A 20,818-nucleotide genomic window follows, 5' to 3' on the forward strand; every position below is an offset into this window, starting at 1 on the left:
ACCCACAGTTCACAAAGTGATCAACAACGGGCAGAGAAGTGTGCTGACATGGGAAACATTCCCTTGGACACAAGTGAAGCCAAAGAATAGGCCCCGGGTCTGGAGCCAATGTTGCTAAATATTCCGCAAAAACCAGAGATTTCCATTTTTTTCCCTTTCCCTCACTGGGCTTTTTATTCTGCCAGAGCTGAAGCCTGGTATGGATTTGTGGAGTGCTGAAATCTCTCAGATAGCAAAACAAAAACGGCAGTCATGAGCATAATGGTAGAAAATGTTCATATGTGAGTGTTAATGAGGTGTGTTTGCAAGGACCCTTTCGTTTAGCAGTGATTAAAGTCATTCTGCATCATATGTAACATTCCTTGTTTTTTCTCCACTGCATTTTTCTTCCCCTGGCCTTTTTGGAAATTCAGAATACTAGGAAAGCAGAATTTTTCCGGTTCCATTCTACTCCGATAACATTTGGTGGAGACAGTTAGCATACATTAAGCCAAACCCTATGCAATAATCCGCATAATGTGGGGACAAATGCCTTAGCGCTGTCATTAAATGGTTGAATTACTTTAGAATTTCAGAAAACACAGCCAAAATACTTATTCCTCAAGACTCATCTGTATTTACAGAGATCAGAGATAGAGGACCAAGCAATCTTAACAACGATACTTCACCACCTTGTGAGAAAAGCTATTCTCACAGCAGAGCAAGAGCGAGTAATGTTTGTTTGGAGAGCTCTCCACTTCTCTCCGTGGGTTTGGCTGTAACTGATAGCTGCAGGCCAACCAGGAGCCTTCACATTTGTGGGAGAATTTACGATCAAGTGGTTTCAGGTTTGTGCCCAAGTCTTGGAAATACCACACCAGTGCTACTGACTAAGAAGATACTTCACCTCATTACATCAGCAGGTGCCCAGCCTGTTATATTACAAACAGTCCAAAACAAACTGGCAGGAGATTTGATTAATGTCATAACACAAGTATGATGGTACAGTGTTTGGTACCGCAAATACTATGTTTACTGTTTACATCTAGTCTGAATGCCGGCCTTTCTCCTCTGCCACGAACTTGTCATTGTCTTGCCAAACATTTTGAGTGTTACTGATCCAACCGACACACACTCCCCGGGTTAGGGTTTTGGTTTTTCTATAATTCCTCTAGACAGCTGGACTCAATTACTCCCACAAGAGAGCGCTTTGTGAGGGATGGGTTTGAGGTAGGTTTATCAACCCTCTACTTCCTGAGACTTTGTATGTTGACACTCCCAAAACATTTATTTCAACAGAGCCAAAATGCTGGGCCACAAGCCGCTTAAATTTGAAGACAGTGCCAGGGATGGAAAGGTGGAAAAACTGATTAAATAATATCTTATGACATGAGCCAAACTCTTCTGACCTCCCATCACTCAATCAAAAATCTAATTATCTTACCAGTACAAAGACTTTTTGTCTCCAATAGTTTTGATTGAACACAGCCTCGAGCATGGCAGACATCATATTTAGGGTGCACTCAAATGCCGCCAGTGGCCTTTCAAACCGCTCCACGTTCGCTGAACTTATTAGTGTGGATGGATATGAGGAGCGACAAGCCACTGAGGCAAACACCTCTCTCTCACTGGCAGCTGTGCCTCAGACCTGTCACCAGTCAGCTCGACTGCTGCATCTTTCACTGCTTCCTCTCACGTCTTAACACACATGCCCTACAACAAACGTTACCTGAACATGAAAAAAATAGTAATAACAAGAGACAAAAGTGTGCGTGAAGAAAACTAGGATGAGCTGTTGAGGCTATGTGTTAAGATTTATTTTAAACAAAATCTACAGGTAACATGCTATGTCTCACATTTAGGCTGAATAAAAAGAGAAGACGACTTACCAGTCCAGCAATAGGCGTGGGCAGCCTGTTAACCCTCTTGATAATACCAGGCTTGATCTTGTTGATCAGACTGTGAGCAGAAGAAAGGGACAGAACATCAGGGAAAGGAAGGGGGTAAGTGAAAGCACTTAATCATTGGCTAGACTGGTCTAACTGGCAAGGAATGAACAAAAAGTGTTGCAAAGCCTTGGTGTTGTGTGTTTACGACACGGTTTAATGGTGGCCACCTGGCTTCAGTTTAGTAGATGGCTAGTGCCGAACCATGATGTAAACACACTGGGTCCTCTGCTCCTAAAATATACCCTCTTCCACTGAAACAACCCCAGACAAACCTTGAATCACCGCATATCAGCTGAGAAAAACAGCAAGGATTTTTGATAGATGCGATGCTTTCTTTGTGTGTTATTCAAAGGGTACTGAAAGGGATTCTTAAGTCAAAGAGGTAAAGAAAAAAATCCTAAATGTCCATAATAACAACATCACAAAACAGTGAAAAATGCCTGCCACAATTTTCTAGGGCTCATCAAAAACCTAAAGATATTCAGTTTGCTATAATGTAGGACAAGAAACACAAGCGAATTCTCCCATGTCAGAATCTGGAACAGTCAAACTTTTGGAATGTTTGCTTGGAAAATCGATTATCATAATAGTTGCCACTTAATTTTCTGTAGATTGACTGATAGATTTATCGACTAATTGTTACAGCTCTAACTCAAAGCATCAAAATTACTCATACGCAGATTTGCCCCTTCCACAATGGTATATTATCTGGTTGTTATTACAGATGCACTAACGTGAAAAACAGCATTAAATGATGTAGCTGGTCAAGGTTGAGCCAATGGCACTACTTTATATACTGTTGGGTGGTTAAATCTACTGTATAACAATGCAATATATTTTATAAGTTGATCGTATGTTTTGTATGTAAAATCATAATCTTCAAAGTAACAAAAAAGTGACTCAATAGCACACTTTGCTTGCTCAACATGAGGCTAAATAATTTGTTAAGGCAAGTGTTTTGTGCAGCTGTCTCAGCAGATAGACTGGGGATAGATGGGACCGGGGACATAAGACTTTGCATGTGAAGCAAGAATGCAAAAGGCATTTGGGTTTATGTTAGACATGTGAAACAAACAGAAATCTGTCGTGATTTCATCAGATCACACACACTGTAAGCTAAGTGGGATATAATCATGTATGCGACCCACACTAAACATTCCTTTCCAAATAGCTGTGATAAGTTAACCACAACACAATGGGAATGGAGACTGATTTTCTAGGCGAAAGCGATTTTATCTCTGTCTTCCTCTTCCTTACGCTGAGAAAACACGGATAGCTTTCTAAATGAAGTGTCTCTGTTGTTCTCAGAGAAAGAGAGCAAACAGTGGAGTCAGGCTCAAATCAGCAGAATGAGGGGCTTCTTCTTTGAACCGATGCCAAGAGAGGTTTGGAAGATTCTCCATGGGCTGCTGGTAATTACACTTTCCTGCTGATTCATGCAAATCACATCACTGTCCATCTATCAGTGCTGCCCACATACAAATGTTCAAAAGGGACATGATGCTAACCTTCTCTCTCACACGTGCACACACATCCCTCATCTGAGGAAAGCCACAATTCCACAACTCTTAGAAGAGCAGTTGGTGAATCAATCCGAAAGCCAATTCTGCGTAGATAAATCTGTTCCTCTAACTCATCAAAACTCTTGATGCACCCAGGCTAATGAGAAAGCAGGGTACATCCGATGTGGTTTCAGCTAGAGTTTTTTATTCACTACACAGCTTTTCACAGCTCTCATTAAAGTAAGGGGTGGCAATCTGCCCATCCACAGATTTGTCAAGCAGACAACACAAGTCCTCTTGAAATAGATCACACTTTGTAAACTCAAACAAGCCCACAGAGGGCAGATCTGACACTGGAAACATCAAATAACTGCACAATGCAACCTCTATTGTGCTGTCCTGAAACACTGGCTCACTTTATGTGGCCGACAAACAAACAGTGACCCGGCAGGGGGTCTGCATGGGAAATATCAGTAACACTTACGTTGGAGCGCAGACCTGGAGGAGAGCAGAGGGATTGTATATGAATGAGTGGCTTACGAGAGGTGCCTGGGAAAAGCAGAGTACTTACTCACAGAACAGAACGCCATTCTCCAGCGCTGATCGGAAGTCGTTACTCCCAAATTTTTTCTTGGTTACAGCCTGGGAAAAAAGAAAAGGGATACAAAAACAGTGAGCAAAATAGCGAGAAGGGTTGGGTGAGGAGAGGAGGCGGGAGTTCGTGTGTGTGTGGTGGGGTGCGGAGTCTGGAGAAGAAAGGTAGGATGTTGAGAACAGTAGTAGAGGAAGTAAGAGGTATTTCCTCCCGAGTTCCTACAGCGTTTCACGGACAGAGTTGAGCACAGTCCTTCAGGTAATCCTCGGGATCTCTGGAGTGGCTCTGTTCTTTTCACTTCGATGCTAAAAGCCGCTGGTAAACGGGAGAGCTGTGCTAAAACTGTGCTGGAGCCAGGCTGCCTAAGCCACAAGGCTATGGTAGCATCTGAAGCGCTGGAGGGACACAGCGCTGTGTTATAGCCTCATGCCTTTCCCATGATCTCAAACCACCACTGCAGGAACACCAAGAGCCATTATGCAGGCAAACATACACACACTGCGTGCATGACATGCAGCTATACACACTTACACACATGCATATATACAGAACACACACAGATTGAAACAAAATCCTTGATTGTAAACACAACACTTGTCTGTACAATTTAGCGTCTTTAATTCGTAGCCTATTATATATACAATCTGTATACATAGTATAGTCTTTTGTTTTTATGTGAATCTGTAAGTTCATGCTGATGACCACTCCTTAACAGAGCTTCCTGTTCTGTTTTGCTGGAATGTTTCCACCATCAGCTTCTTCATCAATCAGTACCTGAGCTACTAAATCCAGCACAAATGGTAGCATTAGACAACAATTAGGGGGTATACGTCTACCAGTCCTGCACATTCCTCTATACTTGTGATTTTACAGAGTGTTCCAATTTTTTTAAATATGTATCTGGATGTGCATCAAAATACATAAATATAGATAATTATGAACGGATGCATATCATTTCTGCATCGTAAGTGAAGTGCTCCAAGAGTAAATATCAGAATGTTCCAAAATCCCCATCTTGCAATGTCTAGAAAACTTCTTTTAAACACCCTGGATCTGGGGCTGTACCAAACACTACTTGACTTGTTTCCTGGCCCAGAGCCCAACTTCCCATAATACAGTATTTCACCGATATCCGTTTCTGAGATATTCAGCACAATTATCCTCTAACAGTCAAAACACAAACAACATAAAAACCTGGGCTGAAAACTTGACCTCCCCGGCAGAGGTTGTGACAACGCTGGCAGCCACACTGTAATCATATTGTGCTGCAGAATAAGGTCTGTGATAGCTGCTGCACGAGGACGTGTATTATTTTATTCTAAGAGTTGACAACCCTCAAAACAAACTGGTTTTTATGCAGAAGTTACAGTAGAGGTTGGTAAATATGTTATGAAATATAAAACACTTTACTGTATTGTATTGTGTGATTTTAAGACTGTATGGAAATTAAATAATTTACACACACACACACACACACACACACACACACACACACACACACACACACACACACACACACACACACACACACACACACACACACACACACACACACACACACACACACACAGTAAGACACACACACACACAGTAAGACACACACACACACACACACAAAGCAAGACACACAAACACACAAAGCTAAACAAGTTGGACAGGTTGCCTGAACCAAATTGGTCAAATGTGCCTTGGTTCAAGGCTTTTGTCCCTTTTCCTTTCAATGGAAAGGGACAAAAGCAGGCACAATTGTTGACATAGCTAAGTACAAGCCATCATTTTGAAGAGGACTGGAGAAACCGAAGCAATTAGATAGATTAGAAGACACTATTATTATTTTCAGACAAAGTACACCTCAGAACACACCCTGAGTAACCTGAGATGGGCAAGGCCTCAAATACCCATCATTCCATGAGAATCAGACCATGTTGTAATAGATGAATGAAATTAAAGGTCTGACACATCAGTTGTTGGCAAGCTTTCTGTAGAATGCACAACGGGATCGAGCTATTGTTGGGAAATACTAATTTTTGTTTACCAAACATAGCAAGGTCTTGGCCTTCTCCTCCTCCATTAACAAAAATACAATCATAACCAGACACCAAAAACAAAAAAACAGGAACACAAACAGACAGACGGGCAAAGCTGCAAACACTCAGACACGCACACAGAGCAAACAAACTTTATAGAACAGTGTATCGTCAGTTAGGCGCTGCGGCAGGCAAATGAAATCCTGACCCCTACTGTTCTATGTACATGGGGGCAGCAGCTGGGATTCACAAACATGCAAACAAACAGTACAGGTGGAAAGGGCGCATGAAGTTTGATTCCCTCTTTCTGTGGTGCTTACTCAAGGTGTTTGTTCAGAATGAATGGGTTAATTCCGATATTATCTCCTAGGCCAAGTGTGGAAGGTGGGACCCACCCTGGCACTAAGCCGGCTGTAACTGAATACTTTTCTCCTCTCTATCCTCAACATTAGAGGTATTAACTCCCCTCAGATCCAGCCTGCTGTGCCCTCTCTCTCTCCTCATGAACCTGCCATGTGGGATAACAACTCTAATCTGCAGCAACATATTCCTACTCTGATTTAACAGGGAGATTTAAGGCAGGGGCAGAGATTTCAAAAACAGCTTGCCTTCCTGCAAACCCACCCTCGCTCCCCTCAAGAATGTGCTGCTGAACGTGCTCAGGAACTGAGTCTCATGACGACTTCCCCCCACATTAAAAGATCGAAATGTGGTCCTCAGCATTCTTTATGGGCTCTCAAAGTGTGCTGATATATGTGCGAAATTATTATTGTTGCAGGGAACCAAGAATGGTGTCTTGGTAGAACGCAAATAATCAGAGGACTCGAGGAGTCTCTGGGTCCGTGACCACAGCTATTGTTTATTCATGCCAGGCAGTGAGGCAAATCAGTATACATGATTTGTGTGGATGCAGCCCCCCCAACTAATTGTTCCTAAAATTCTCTATTCCTTCTGCGGAGGAAAGGGGTATGGGCCATCAGAGGGTAACGGGGACATTATCCAAATATTTCAGGGCTCTTACTCAAGAAAAATATACCACCGTGGAAGGCATTTGTACCAACACCATCAACCTATCAGAATGATGGAACTACATGTAACTGCAGGCGAATGGCTTCTTGTGTGAGGTCCTGCTTCACATGAGTACGTCTGAATGCAATGCGGCCTGGTTTCTAATTGCTCTCTATAAAAGCAGTCAAAACAGTCAAAACCCAGAGTGGTGCTTGAGTGAGGTGACTAATGATTGGTCCTGTCAAACAACCCCTGGTATGAACAACAACGCTGTGACATACGTCACGGAAAGTGATTCATGAGCGCTGGCTGAAGGACCGCCGTTAGATACTGAATGGAAGAGAGGGAATGTAAAAAACAATAAAAAAGGGAGAGGCTATAGATGGAACTGTCCATTTTGTCTTTTTTGAAACGTTGATCAAATTTATTTTAGCGTTGGTAAACTGAAGCGACAAAAAAGTATATGTTCGCACTTACCCTACGTGGCCTCCAGCCATGCAGATGGTTTGAGTTTTATTTTGAGGTTTTGAGATATCCATCTCTGAGATTTTTGCTGCCACCGCATTACAGTGGAAGTGAAAGAATTTTGTTTGAGCAGATCAGAGGATTGAACGTATAGTTAGATATATTTTGAAAATTCTAAAACCCCATCTTTTTGTGGAAAAAGTTTCCCCTTCCCTCAGAACTTTGTCTGGTTCTAGCTTCTCCTCTGTTTTATATCATTGTAAATTGAATATCTTCTTGGCTGAACAAAAACAATTTGAGGATGAAATTTTTTTTTGTATTTTCTGATATCTTAAGGACTAAAAACTTTTTGAGAAAATAATAGTCAGATTAATCAATAATGAATATAATCGTTAGTTGCAGCCCTAAATACAAGCATGTACAGTATCAGTTACCAAAATGTAGAATCACTTTACATTGTTTCCCCAAAAATGTAGACGAAAACCATAAGGAAGCATGGAGTTGGTTCTGTGTTACATGACAGAAACAAGAGTATAAGTAAGAAAACCTCAAGAAATACACAGGATTGTGTTACCTGTGATTGGCTGCTTTGTTCCAGAATACGTGAGGAACACATTATCGTCCTTTTCAACCATCCGCACACAAACGCGGCGGAGCAAAATTAAAACTCGAGCTGAAATCTTATAAAGATTGCAGGCTATGCTGTTACAGGACCTTCAATCAGATCAACGGCTGAAGCGAGGCTCGACCTAAAACCTGTTTAGAGAGGTATTCTAAGCATTCTGGGCAACACCTTACTGAGTGGCGGCTCTATGGGAAAACAAATTCCTGCCCATCGCAGCCTAAACAGAAAAACTGGTATGATGTGTCTGACATTGTTACCTATGCTTGTTTGCTAAAACACCACCGGTTAAACCACAAGAACTACTGAAACAGACTTATCAAATTCTAATATGTAAGTACTTATTAGATTACTAACTGCAAACTAACTTAGCTATTAATTCATAACAGACTGTTTGTGTTTACATACAGCCTGCAAGTTGCATAAACACCGCCACTTGTTCTTGATTGTCACAACAGTCACACTTGAAGCCTTTCTATTCAATTAACAAGGACCCCTATTATTCCACCAGGCCCGCTGGTTGTAGGACGCAATGCCCTGTGCTGACAGCCGGCCAGCTCTGGGGGGGGATATGTTCACAGCCATGGTAGCTAATGCAGGAATGTGTCCATGTGACAGGCTCCAGACCATTTAGTCTAGTTTTTAACACCACCACCAACCTCGCCGTGCACACATGCCTGTGTTTAAAGTGCTGTGAAGCCAAACAGCTTGTTAATCATTCAGTGGCAGAATCCGCGAAAAAGCCACAAAACATTCTCTTTGAAGGGAAACTGTTAGCCCCGTGCCAGGACTTGCTCTTGGATTGCTTTTGTATTTCCTATATGCCGGACCCCTCATGCATTCACTGTTGCTACAATAGCTCCATGTCGTACACCTTTACCTCTTCAACTAGTTCAGCTTTTCTGCTCACACTCCCTAATCCTCCTGCCCCTGCCTGAGATAATGCCCCCACCACCGTCCACGAGCTGAGCCACTACAATGGGCCAGTGTGCGAGTGTGAGAGACACTGATGTCACATCGAAAGCATTCAGATTCACCCCTCATGAAATTAGAACAATATTTGTTTAGTTACAGCCTTGCAGCAGCTCAGCGCCACCCTGCTGGGAAGAGAATTTGGGAGATTGAGGAAACATAATTTTACCCGCTTGTAAAGAGAAAAGAAAGAACGAGAGTCTGGCTGGAGGTTGGATGGAAACTTCAGATAATTTGACATTTTTCAAATAGAAAGAGACGGTTATTGAAATTCCTGGTGGATAGGTTTTCTGTGTTGGTTGCTATTTTGAGTTTTGATTACCGTATTAGGGAAGGGGGCACATTGAGACCAAAAAAAATTAACATTATTATGCCTCAGAAAAGGAATCATTTGTTCAAACCTCTATTCTGTATATTACACATTTTCCAGAAACTGTCATAAACATTATATTTGCTATAGTGTGTGACTGCTTTTTTAGTTTTTTGGTGCATTACCTACATCTCAAACAGCAATTTCAATTTCAAACGTTTTATTTCATTGTTTTTCATGAACTATGTGAAACCTGAAAACTAAGTCATTTTATGAATATGGGTTGATCTGTGCTCACACTACCCGACTGCAGCTGGAGCCTTCAAGGAACCGGGAACATTAAAGAAAACTGATGAGCAGGTCTAGGCAAGATCTGACCATGAAAGGAGTCAGCAAACAACGATGATAAATGGGGTCAGGACCATGCACCCCTGCTCTGAAGAGAGAGACAGAGAGAAGGTAAAGTGCAGGGCTACTGCTTGGGGAAGGCAACAGGTTACTAGTGGACCAAAAGAAAAGATTGATCTCACCAGTTACCTGAGACCTGAGGTTAAGGGTGACAAATGCCTCCATACATCCGTTGGCCCGGGCTACTAGTATCTGGAGCTTGGGGGCAGGCGGCTGAAGAAACTGATCGACTTTCAGCCACAAACTGAAGTAACGTACTTCTCGACCGGGGACGTACTGGAAGGTAAAATTCGGCTTCTCTTTTCGGGGGCCCGGCATCAGTCTAAACTCCGATTAACCAAACCCTACCATACACGAGGATTAAAAGCCTCTAAAAAGAAAAAAGAAGAAAAAGAAAAAAAAAAAACCCACACAACTTTTCTGAACTGCCATGTAGCGGTCGACTGCAGATGCCAGTTTTAATTCCCTTTCATGACACCTTGCATATCACGTCCAATGCTGACGTCCTCTCATTACCTGTAAAGAAAGGTGCTGAGAAAAGTTTTCGATGTTTTTTTTTTTTTTTTTAAACTCACCTCAATCCATCTCTGCGCCTCCAAGTAGGCTTCGTCGCAGCTGACAGAGGACTGCTCTCGCCACTCCATCACAGAAGCCTTATTATCCGAGCTGCGCCGCCGGGCCAAGTCGGTTCCTAATGGCCCGATGACATAAATGAGGGCCGCTTCGAACAAGCAGTCACAGTGAGCGCACTTAAAACTCGCCAAGCGTACAAGTGGAGCAGAGGTGACCTTGTTATCATACTCCCCATTCATGAAATATGCCTCCTATTGTTCACTTCCACCAGCTCATCAAGGAATGAATGCAAGGTGTAACACTAATACATTCCCCGTGGATGCCGCTTACCTGTCCTTTCATCCGACACACCTGTGGTTTGTGTCTTTTTTTCTTTTTTCCCTTCCTTCTGGTATTTTCACGCTCGGTCTGCTCCACCTTTACGCATCCGCTGTCTTCAAAGTCGACCCGGGCTCAGCCTCGTCTGCTGCAGGCACTGACAAGGAGAGATCCTCTTCTCGTGAAGTTGGAGCTGCAGGAGCTTGGAGGGCTGTGGCAGGGAGGGTTTCCCAACGTGGGGTCCGGGGACCACCCACGCGTCCTTGAGCGGCTTCCAGGTGACCACAAGCTCGAGCTTACAGTGACTTCGCCCGGCCCCCGTCTGGAAGATTAATTTGATTTCAGGTTTTTGACTGCTGGCCGAACAGTGGGAGAGATGCACAACAGTGTAACTATGCACCGAATAATAACCGGCGAGGAAAAATGTTCTCAGGACTCAGTTCAGCTCCTCGGGATAAAGCAAAAAAAAAAAAAAAAAAACCCAACGTGAAGTCGGAGGTTTGCGGACCACTGAGCAGATGAGTGTCAAAAAGTTTGAGTCTCTGCGCAAACTCCTCTACTTGAAGGAGTTCGGGCTCCCCTCTTAGAACAAATCTCCTTCCTGCAACGCCACCCAGCGGTGGTCGGGGGGCATTGGAGGGCCTGAAAACCAATACTGACTTAATGCAAACTCTAACTCCCTCAGTTGGTAAGTTGACCCGACACTTAGAGCAGTGGTGGCGAGCTAAGTTCATACATTTACCCGGGTGGGCTACTCTACTTTGTGCTTCTACTCCACTACATTTCAGAGGGAAACATACTTGTTACTCTGCTACATTAATTTCACAATCATAGTTACTTTGCAGATTCAAATGTAACATTCAAAACCTATTATTACCTTAGAAAATATGATGCATTGTCACATTTAGTTAAAATGAGCTCAACCGTGACTGGCAACATTAAAATGCTGCTTACGTGTTAATGGATCAGTGACAAGAATCAACGGATGTAATTGCCGTACAACTGTATACTAATATAACAGAGTGACAGGGGGCTTTCTGCATAATGAGGACTTTTACTTTCTATACTTTATTTTGTTGAAAACAATCAAGTAAAAATTTGAATGTAGAACTTTTACTTGTAATGTAGCGTATTTTCTGGCGTGATATTTCTACTTTGACTTGATTAAAGAATTGGAGCGCTTCTTCCACCACTGTGTAAGGAGTAGCCTATCAAGAAATCTGTCTTGGGTGCAGCACGCACAAGTTTGGCTGGGACTTAACATAACTCAGAAATCACGAGCAGTGCATAAATGTCAGCCCTTTTGTGTCAAGTTTGATGAGGTAAAAAACCTGAAAATGAAAAAGAAACTCATGGTCTATGGGCCTACCAGGCTGAAAATCCCTTTGGGTCACTCCACCGTAGAATCCCTTATAGTCTAACACAGATTTTTCTAGGCTTGTTGCATATAGAATAGTGTAACTTGTTTTAATTTTTTTAGTCAGTGTAAGAGAAGTGTGGAGAAACTGGTATCTCCTTTTCCTTTCATCACTTCTTCCTCTTGGGTTTCCTTATTCAAAGAGGTAAAGGGATGTTACTGTAGACGCAAAAAAGAAAAGCTTGAGAGAATACTGCAGCTCCTGTTTTGAGCTACATCCTCTACAGCCTTGATTAGAACCAGTTCATCATCAGGACAAAATTTAACCTAACACATATAAAAGGCAAGTGTGAGTGAGTATCTGTTGATTGTTTTGATTCTCACGGCCGCACAAAGGTTCAAAAAGAGCAGACTACTCCAAGTGCTGACTTAGAAGCATCACAGGTTATGTTTGATGCCCTTTCACCCTGAAACAGTTACGTTTATAAATCTAGGTATTTAATCACCATGCAAACCCAGTACTCGAGCTGCCTGGTAAAGCATCTATGATGACGATGTGCTCCTGATGTTGACAGCTTTAAGAACTGTAAATGCAAAAGAAAAAAAAAAACAGACTCCTTACAAAAGGTCTTCTGACTAGTTTTTTCATTTTATGGAATAAGTTGGTATAGTTGCACATCAGTAGTGAAAATACGATGACTTAGTTTTGCAACTTTTAGAGCAGGTTACCGGTTTCATTCAAATCAATAGGTTTTTGTATTCAAAATGGGGAGGCCTGTTTCACATTTAGGACTTACAGAGACATGAAAAAGTTTGGGCACCCGAAGAGATTTGAGCTCTCTGATAACTTTTACCAAGCCTGATGTATTTTGAAAACACGGGATTGTGGACCGATGAAGTTAAAATAGAACTTTTTGGACACAATGGGTAAAGATATGTTTGGAGAAAAGGGTGCAGAATTTCATGAAAAAAAGAAAAGAAAAAAAACACCTCTCCAACTGTTTAGCACGGGGGTGGATGGATCTTGCTTTGGACCTGTGTTGAAGCCAGTGGCATGGGGAACATTTCAGTGGTAGAGGGAAGAATGGATTTAGTTAAATAAGAGCAAATTCTGAGAGCAAACATCATACCGTCTCTGTAAAAAAGCTGAGGATGAAAAGAGGGTGGCTTCTACGACAGGATAATGGATCCTAAACACACCTCAAAATCCACAATGGACGACCTCAGGAGGCGCAAGCCGAAGGTTTCGCCATGGCCCTCACAGTCCCCTGATCTAAACATACTTGAAATAATCTGTGGTTAGACCTCAAGAGAGCACTGAAGTAGAAGCCTTTTGCAAGAAAGAATGAGCGAAAATCCCCCAAACAATAACCGAAAAAGACTCTTCGCTGCTACAAAAAGCGTCTACAAGCTGTGATACTTGCCAAATGGGGGGGGCTGTTACTAAGTACTGACCATGCACAGTGCCCTAACTTTAGTTTCGGGCCCTTTTCCTTGTTTGTTATTTTGAAACCGTAAAAGATAGAAATAAAAATGTAATCTTGCTTAAAATATTAAAGAAATGTGTCATCTTGAACTTTATGCGATCTGGAAATCAGGTTCTTTTTTACTCACTTCACTCTTCACAGTAACAGAAATTTTGACCAGGGGTGTCCAAAGTTTTTCATGCCAATGTACACAAGTGTACCATAATATGTTTAAAATTGTTTGGTATGCCTGTTCCAGTTACATACATCTGACTATAAAGCTGTCAAAGTCTAATTTACACAAAAAGTAAACGGATATTTTCAAATAGCTAAAATGTTTGTGTCACATAAAAGATCCATGAAAGGAATGTTTAATAAATTTGCCTTTTATTTAACAGAATTCATAATTCTCATTACAAAAAATGTAGGCACCTTCCACACAGATGTACAGTCTGCCTTCTTCAGTTAGCCAGAGTGAGCCAGACATGTTTCTCTTTTTTTTTTTTTTTTTTTTTTAATATATAAGCTTTTCATGACACCATCACCGCATAAAACAGCATTAGGCCCATCTGTTTTTTCAAAGCCATGGACTGAGATTAAAGCCTTGCAAAACATGTTTCGTTAGGTGGTTTTGACCATGTGGTTAGACATACGGCCAAAAACAAAATCACTACATATAGTGTGTATCATTGAACCCGGAGTAAAAAAAGTTCAGTTCCCTAAGTGACTCGAAAAATGTGTTAAATTTTCTCTCTCAATTGAAAGCCAAACATGCTATGTAAACACACTTTAGTTCAGTGCGAATGTAGTACAGCTGATAGATATCTGCATTACAGGTAATGATTTTTCATTGGAAGATTTTGATCTTAGCAAAAACTACATTGAGTTGCACAGCAGCACCCTAACTCCATTACAATTTCATCTAACGCGTAACAAGTGATGTATAACGCAAGTAGAACATTACTGATAATGATATCCCTGACATTTTACTATTTTTCCTACATCACTTGCTAAAGTATTTTGAAAAGAAAATAAATCTAATTTTCCAATTAAGTCAGCACTTAAAATGTTTGGCAGTAATGTGTTCTTTTTTTTTTCTCTCAGGTCACAAGGGAGTTTCCTCAATATGTATCTTTGGAGAGGGCAATGATGGTGAAACGAACCTCCTGAGGGTCGCGAGCCATGAAGATCTTACAAACCTCTACGGCATCCTGCAGTGCAATCAAACACAAGAGGAAAGTGATGAATTACAACTCAGCTTCGACAGATATTTTCATGTGGACATGTCTGTTTTATCCTGTAATGTCATACCTCGAGGAAGGTATCTTCTGATGTTTTTCTGTGGACAATAGGGAAAGGCTTCCGGCCATCTACGTATATAAAAAAAAAAGAAAAAAAAGAAACCTAATCAGGAGTTTTCAATGTGTTAATTTTACAATGGTGTTTGAACTCTGTCACCATTTAATGTGGAATTAAACTAAATACTGTCACCAACATGACATATCGTAACTAAATTTTTTCTACATATAAGCACACTTCAAATGTGGTTAACTCACCCAGTTCATATAACTGCCCTCCGACATTCACAAAAGCTATAAAATGCAGATTCACTTTCTCATCTAAGCTTGGAGCCTATAACGGACAAGAAATAAACGCAAAGGTGTCTTGAGTTCAATACATGCATTTACATTAAGTAATAAAGTTCACCAGAAAACCTGACAGAAGCAACTTCAGACAACACAGACCATCTAAAACGCAATACAAACCTCAGTCTGTCCCTCTTGCGCACTCGATTCATGTGTAACACGTATACTCTGGAACAAGAAGGACAAAAATGCTTTTCTTGAATTCTACTTCTTGGTAAATGTATCCTATACATTTGAGACTTTCTTGCCACATGTAAGGCAAAAAAAAATCTATGCGGCTGTTAAGTACTCTCATTTTTCTGTAAGATAAAGTTCATGGCCTTGTGTTGTCACATTGTAAAAAGGTGTTACTAGGAAACGTAGATGATTTTTCTCCATCTTGACATAAGTCAACAAGTTAAGATTACAAGATACTGATGAAGCTTATGTGACAGGTATAAAGACCTGTGGGCAAACCATTTTTTTCACCTGTTCCCTTACTGCCTGAAAGAATAGAAATTTATCCCTGAAGTACAAACCCTTAATTCCTTTTTGTGATCAGTGGGCCCGAAGGAATCCAAAACCTTAGCGTAGTCTTTCACTCGCGTGTCTACCTCTGAGCACTTCATCATGCCATCCTTGAGCAAAGATTTGCTCTTCAGTCTATTCCTACCTCATCTTTTTCCAGGAAGGCGGCCCTTTCCTCTGGGGTCATTTTGGAGGTTTGTTCAAGAAACTTCTTAAGAGCAGAATCAGTCTCTGAGGAGAAAGAAGAATACACATTCAAATCTATGGAAAACTGTCTGCAGGCAAAAATGTGTTTGGATTTTGAGCTTGGTGATATATCAATACACAGATACTGTAATAGCAGATTATGTTTTATAAGGTTTTGCAGATATTATGATAAGTGTAATCTTTTGCTGGTTTAAAAACTAAGTGATACAATCGTGTGAGCTATTGTAGCTGATTAAATTGAACAATGAATACCTTTAACTGTTTCGCCATCATATCAACACAACTAACTAGTTCTCACAATGTAATAAAGACCCAAATAGTAATTTTAATCCTAACACAATCAAGTCTGCAATAATACAACCAAAGTAAGTTGTTGATCTCAAGTTGTAAACACAGGAATTTTTCCCATCTCCACCATCCCGTGTGAGGTGAATGTAATAACTACTCACCAAATTCCAGGTGTGCCTGGTTGTTTGCCACTGCATGAATTAACCCTATTGTTCCACAGGCGTTTCCAATTGTTTGCTTAATGAAGTAGACATCAGGAGAGACCTCCTGCCGCTGATCTTTGAGTTTCTCTTCCTCTTCTTGCTTGAATGCCTCATACTGGAATTAGGCATGAGAGAAGAGAAATATTTGTTGAACGTTGTTTTGTACGGCATGAACATAAACCTGTGCAACAACATGCATAGACATCTGAAGTTGAAATACGCATGATGTTAAGACATCTATTATGGTTAACTGACATACAGTTGATACAGTATATACCAAAGATGTTACAAGAATATATTAAAGTACCTTCTCTGTCACTGGGAAGAGGAGCAGCACTGCACACACAGGTCTTGGTACCATGCTGAGAAGCTCTGGATCCAGTCCATATACATCTCCAAATTGCCAAGTTGGCCTCATACCCAAACAATTAACAAACTGCACAAAAGCTTAGAGTAAATTTGTATGCAAACAAAGACATAAAGCTAACCTAACAACATCTGGCAGACAAGTTTAAGTCAAACTAAAGGAGTATGTAAGAGCTGGCTTCTGATTATCATCAGAAACAACTGATTCCTACCTAACCCCAGAAAGGCTAGAACACGAGCCTGGGACATTCAAAAATTACTACAATTAAACTGTAAATGCACTGTTCTCCAATAAATACTCAGCCGCTTTGTGTCAGCAATCTAAACCTCTGTTAGAGAATCTGAAAAAAAAAAAAAATGGACGACTCCTCGCTCTGCAGAATTACGGGTAAGACTTTATTTTATGGGTCCATAATTATTTATTCATTTCAAAAAGTTTCCTGTTAACTATGGCTTTTGATAGTAATTATGGGGAAAACCTTGACAGACAAAAAAGCTCAATTTAAACCCAGGTAAATAACGTTTTTTATTTATCATTGGAAACTTTGTTGTCCATTCACACTCAGTTGCCAGTTTATTAGGTACACCCACTGTAGCTAAAGTTACTGCAGTCTAATACAGCAGTCCTGCAATAAATCCTACCTTACAATCTTCAGTTTTTGTTGAAAATGTCTCAGAGAGGTGTCGATTCGACTGCAATTATAATTTTGGAGGACACAGCATGTGGTGCTGTCGAACTGTATTGCATTTAACAGAGACGCGTTTGCTGTTATTTGGCCCACCCTCCTTGATAAAGATGTGGTCGACAAAAATCACACAAAGACTTGTCAGTGTGACGCACCAACACCACAGACTGCATCCTCCAAAATCACCATGAACTTGATTCAACACCGCTTTATAACGGTTTCACCGACATGAAGGCAGGATTTATTGGAGGGCAGTTGTTTCAGACATCTGTACCTAACAAACTGGCAACTGAGCTACGCTGAACTGTATGCTTGCCTGTAGAAACATTTCACATGATCAGCTTGCCAGCTGTGCATTGACTAAACGGTTACACTTGCAATGATTTTAAATGAATAAATTGGAGGTGTACCAATTAAACACAGGTTTTACTCATAGTAAGTACCAAATTGCATAGTTCCTATGAACCTGTACAATAAAGCATTACCATAACGTCCAATGTTTGTTGTCAGTGATGATAGATAAACTGCCCTTGCATTTATAGACTGACAAAGTGGGAGCCATTCAACCTCCTGACAGCGCAGGAATAAATCTGGGTATCAGTCTGGGGTTGTCTCAGGTAGATGTAGTTAAAAATGTCATGGGGAGCTGCATGTAACCATGTAATCTGTTAACATCCTTAGATATACAAATGCAGCATGCTGCTAGCAACACATCCAGGTGATGCTTAGGTCAAATTCTCCATGGCCTGTCTCCTGACATTACGTTTATCAGACGGCTGCACATTACTTTGCATATTTCATTCTAGGCAATAAGGTAATGTTACATTGGGTGTAGCTTCGCCGCTGGGTAGGCCTTGTGCCTCAGTCTGCACGCCGCTTTGCCGCTGATTATTCAGGTCCATCTGGTGTTAAATTCAGTCAGGAGAAAATACTCACCTTTGTCATGACCTGACAAAGAAAAGACACAAGTAAAAAAAAAAAAGTAATGTTAATCAAATTGCTGTCGCTGTTCAGTAAAAGCAGCCACACCGGCTTCAGCTTTGTTCTCCCTGCTAGCATCAGTTAGCTGGCCCTCACATGCTCGTGAATGAATGACTTCGACAAAACGTGGCAGAGATATCGACCGTACATACTTCTGGATTTGACTCCAGAGGCAGCCAGCGTGGACAGTCCATTCTGAAGGAACGTCAAACTTCAGGAGTCCTACAGCCGAAAGCTGAAAAATGATTTACAAAAATCTGTTTGACAGCTGGAAATCGCTTCCGCGTCTGGAGAGTGCACCTTGACATTTAGGTAAAAACGCGGGGGAGCTTGCTTCTTCATAAACCGTAAATACACTACACCCAGAACTTTATAACACATAAAAACACATTATATATACTTATTAGTTATGTTTTTATGCCCTAAATAGTTTTTCCATGGTCCTTTGCCTGCAAAATGAAGGGTTTTTGAATATAATATCCCCATTATCAGGCTAACAGTGGACCAATCCAGGGTCATGGGCGTGTTTCCGAGAGACAGATTCCCTACGGCTGTGGTTGTTTATTCACTTTAATATGACTTCTCGTGTCTAAGCATTTTTGTTTTTTCCGAGTAAAAAAAAATAATTAATAATAAAAAAAAATTATAATAATAATACATCCCCTAAATCACGGAACCGGCTCCATCAGTGTGTAGCCCTAACATGTAACGGCCAGACGGGGCCGCTGTTGTCCTCCATTAGATTAGGTCCCCTGTTAAGGAAAGCCTGTATAAATCAAAACTAATTTCCACTTCATTCACAGTGTTAAAGTGTTACACATTGTAAATGGAAAGTACAATCCGTCTGTATGAAAGCAAATACAAAATAGAAAGGACAAATACAATAAAGAAAGAAAACAATCAAATGAAATACAATAAATAAATAAATACAGAACAACTGGCAGACATTTCCTCGAAAGAAAAGCTCGAGTAATAATTCAATATAAACTCTACTGTCCATGTATGTTTAGTTGTATGCTTTCCCCTTAGAAAAATTTCACATTTTTCATGTTCAGCTGACCTACTGTGCAGTGACTAAATGGTAATACCCGTACATGCAATGATTTTTAAATGAATCAGTCTTGAAGTGCACCCTTTCTGTTTTTCTAACTTTAAAGAACAAAGACAATAAAGAAGAAAAACAATAAAAATAAAATGCAACAAATAAAAAAATTGAGAAAAAAGGCAAAGGAGAGTTTATAAAATATGTAAAATCACGAAGGAAAAGAGAAAATGTTGAAAACAACATTTGTGACAAAAAATATTTCCTTTTCAAATGATCACATATATAGTACAGTCAGTCTTGGCATCTTTATTTTCAAAATACATGCATATCTTCAAGGGATAGCTTAAAGATACCCTCCAGATAGGTTCTGCTTTGGATTATTCTTTGTCTGTCATTTATGTCATTAAAAATACTGAAAATTACATTTATTTCTTCTTCATCATTGAAAAATCCATAATCCATGAATATGCAAATATTTTTCATTTCAAATGTTTAACTATGCAGCATGCTGCTAACAACACATACAAGTAATGCTTAGGTCAAATTCTCCATGGCCTGTCTCCTGACAATACGTTCATCAGACGGCTGCACATTACTTTGCATATTTCATTCTAGGCAATAAGGTAATGTTACATTGGGTGTAGCTTCGCCGCTGGGTAGGCCTTGTGCCTCAGTCTGCACGCCGCTGATTATTCAGGTCCATCTGGTGTTAAATTCAGTCAGGAGAAAATACTCACCTTTGTCATGACCTGACAAAGAAAAGACACAAGTAAAAAAAAAAAAGTAATGTTAATCAAATTGCTGTCGCTGTTCAGTAAAAGCAGCCACACCGGCTTCAGCTGTGTTCTCCCTGCTAGCATCAGTTATCAGCATTTATGTATTTCTTGAGCCTTACTGGGTACACAGAATTTACAGTATATGGTAAAGATAAAATTTTATTCCAACTAACATCCTCAATTAACAAATCCCCCCCAAAAAAAAAAAACATCTTTAGTTTAGGGGGCATGAAGGATACTCTTAACTTTTTACAGCCTGATCTTTTTATATTTTTTGTTTTAAAGATTTTTTTTTTTTTTCCCCGATCATTCTCTGGACGGTAGCTTTCCAATCCTTCGTCTCCATTGTTCAAAGCGGCCGTCCTGGGGGCAGTCTGCTGCAGAGGCTGACTGAGCTGAAGGGAACCCATCAATCAATCGGAGAGTCACAGCAGATCCTTGGCGCAGCAAGAGTGAAGCTGGTGAGTGTTGCTGGCCTTTGTCTGAGAGTCTCGCACTACCAAGACTTCTGTCAGAAAAATTGTAATGTGTTTTTCACTATTTTCTGACATTTTTCAGGTCA

At 40.7% G+C, this 20,818-nt stretch overlaps 2 protein-coding genes across 4 annotated transcripts in view; both read right to left on the reverse strand.

The window, feature by feature from the left end:
* Positions 1-11,049, reverse strand: part of lmo7a (LIM domain 7a) — a 50,462-nt gene extending 39,413 nt beyond the window's left edge. For 2 of the 3 annotated variants that reach the window (XM_040148664.1, XM_040148663.1), the window contains exons 1-3: positions 10,413-11,049; positions 4,002-4,072; positions 1,869-1,938 (exon numbers count right to left, since the gene is read on the reverse strand). In XM_040148664.1, the coding sequence (XP_040004598.1) occupies positions 1,869-1,938; positions 4,002-4,072; positions 10,413-10,649 (378 nt within the window). In that variant the 5' untranslated portion in view covers positions 10,650-11,049. The remainder of the gene's footprint in view (positions 1-1,868; positions 1,939-4,001; positions 4,073-10,412) is intronic. The other variant, XM_040148665.1, reaches the window with a different exon arrangement.
* Positions 11,050-14,046: 2,997 nt separating this feature from the next.
* On the reverse strand, positions 14,047-18,853 carry uchl3 (ubiquitin carboxyl-terminal esterase L3 (ubiquitin thiolesterase)). The gene is made up of 9 exons (XM_040148894.1): positions 18,588-18,853; positions 18,391-18,402; positions 16,710-16,838; positions 16,361-16,517; positions 15,850-15,935; positions 15,318-15,365; positions 15,108-15,183; positions 14,863-14,921; positions 14,047-14,762 (listed from the first exon to the last, which is right to left on the reverse strand). The coding sequence occupies exons 1-9, from the start codon at positions 18,627-18,629 to the stop codon at positions 14,673-14,675; spliced, it is 699 nt and encodes a 232-aa protein (XP_040004828.1). The 5' UTR covers positions 18,630-18,853; the 3' UTR covers positions 14,047-14,672.
* Positions 18,854-20,818: the final 1,965 nt, after the last annotated feature.

The sequence above is a fragment of the Xiphias gladius genome, chromosome 16 (assembly GCF_016859285.1).
Source record: "Xiphias gladius isolate SHS-SW01 ecotype Sanya breed wild chromosome 16, ASM1685928v1, whole genome shotgun sequence".
NCBI classification, from domain to species: domain Eukaryota; kingdom Metazoa; phylum Chordata; class Actinopteri; order Istiophoriformes; family Xiphiidae; genus Xiphias; species Xiphias gladius.

Coding starts and splice junctions, on each gene's coding strand:
- uchl3 (XM_040148894.1), bottom strand. CDS start 18,629: ATGGACTGTCCACGCTGGCTGCCTCTGGAGTCAAATCCAGAA. Junction 16,518..16,709: donor TCTTCCCAGTGACAGAGAAG/GTACTTTAATAT, acceptor GCCTAATTCCAG/TATGAGGCATTCAAGCAAGA. Junction 14,763..14,862: donor CAGAAGATACCTTCCTCGAG/GTATGACATTAC, acceptor ATTGCACTGCAG/GATGCCGTAGAGGTTTGTAA.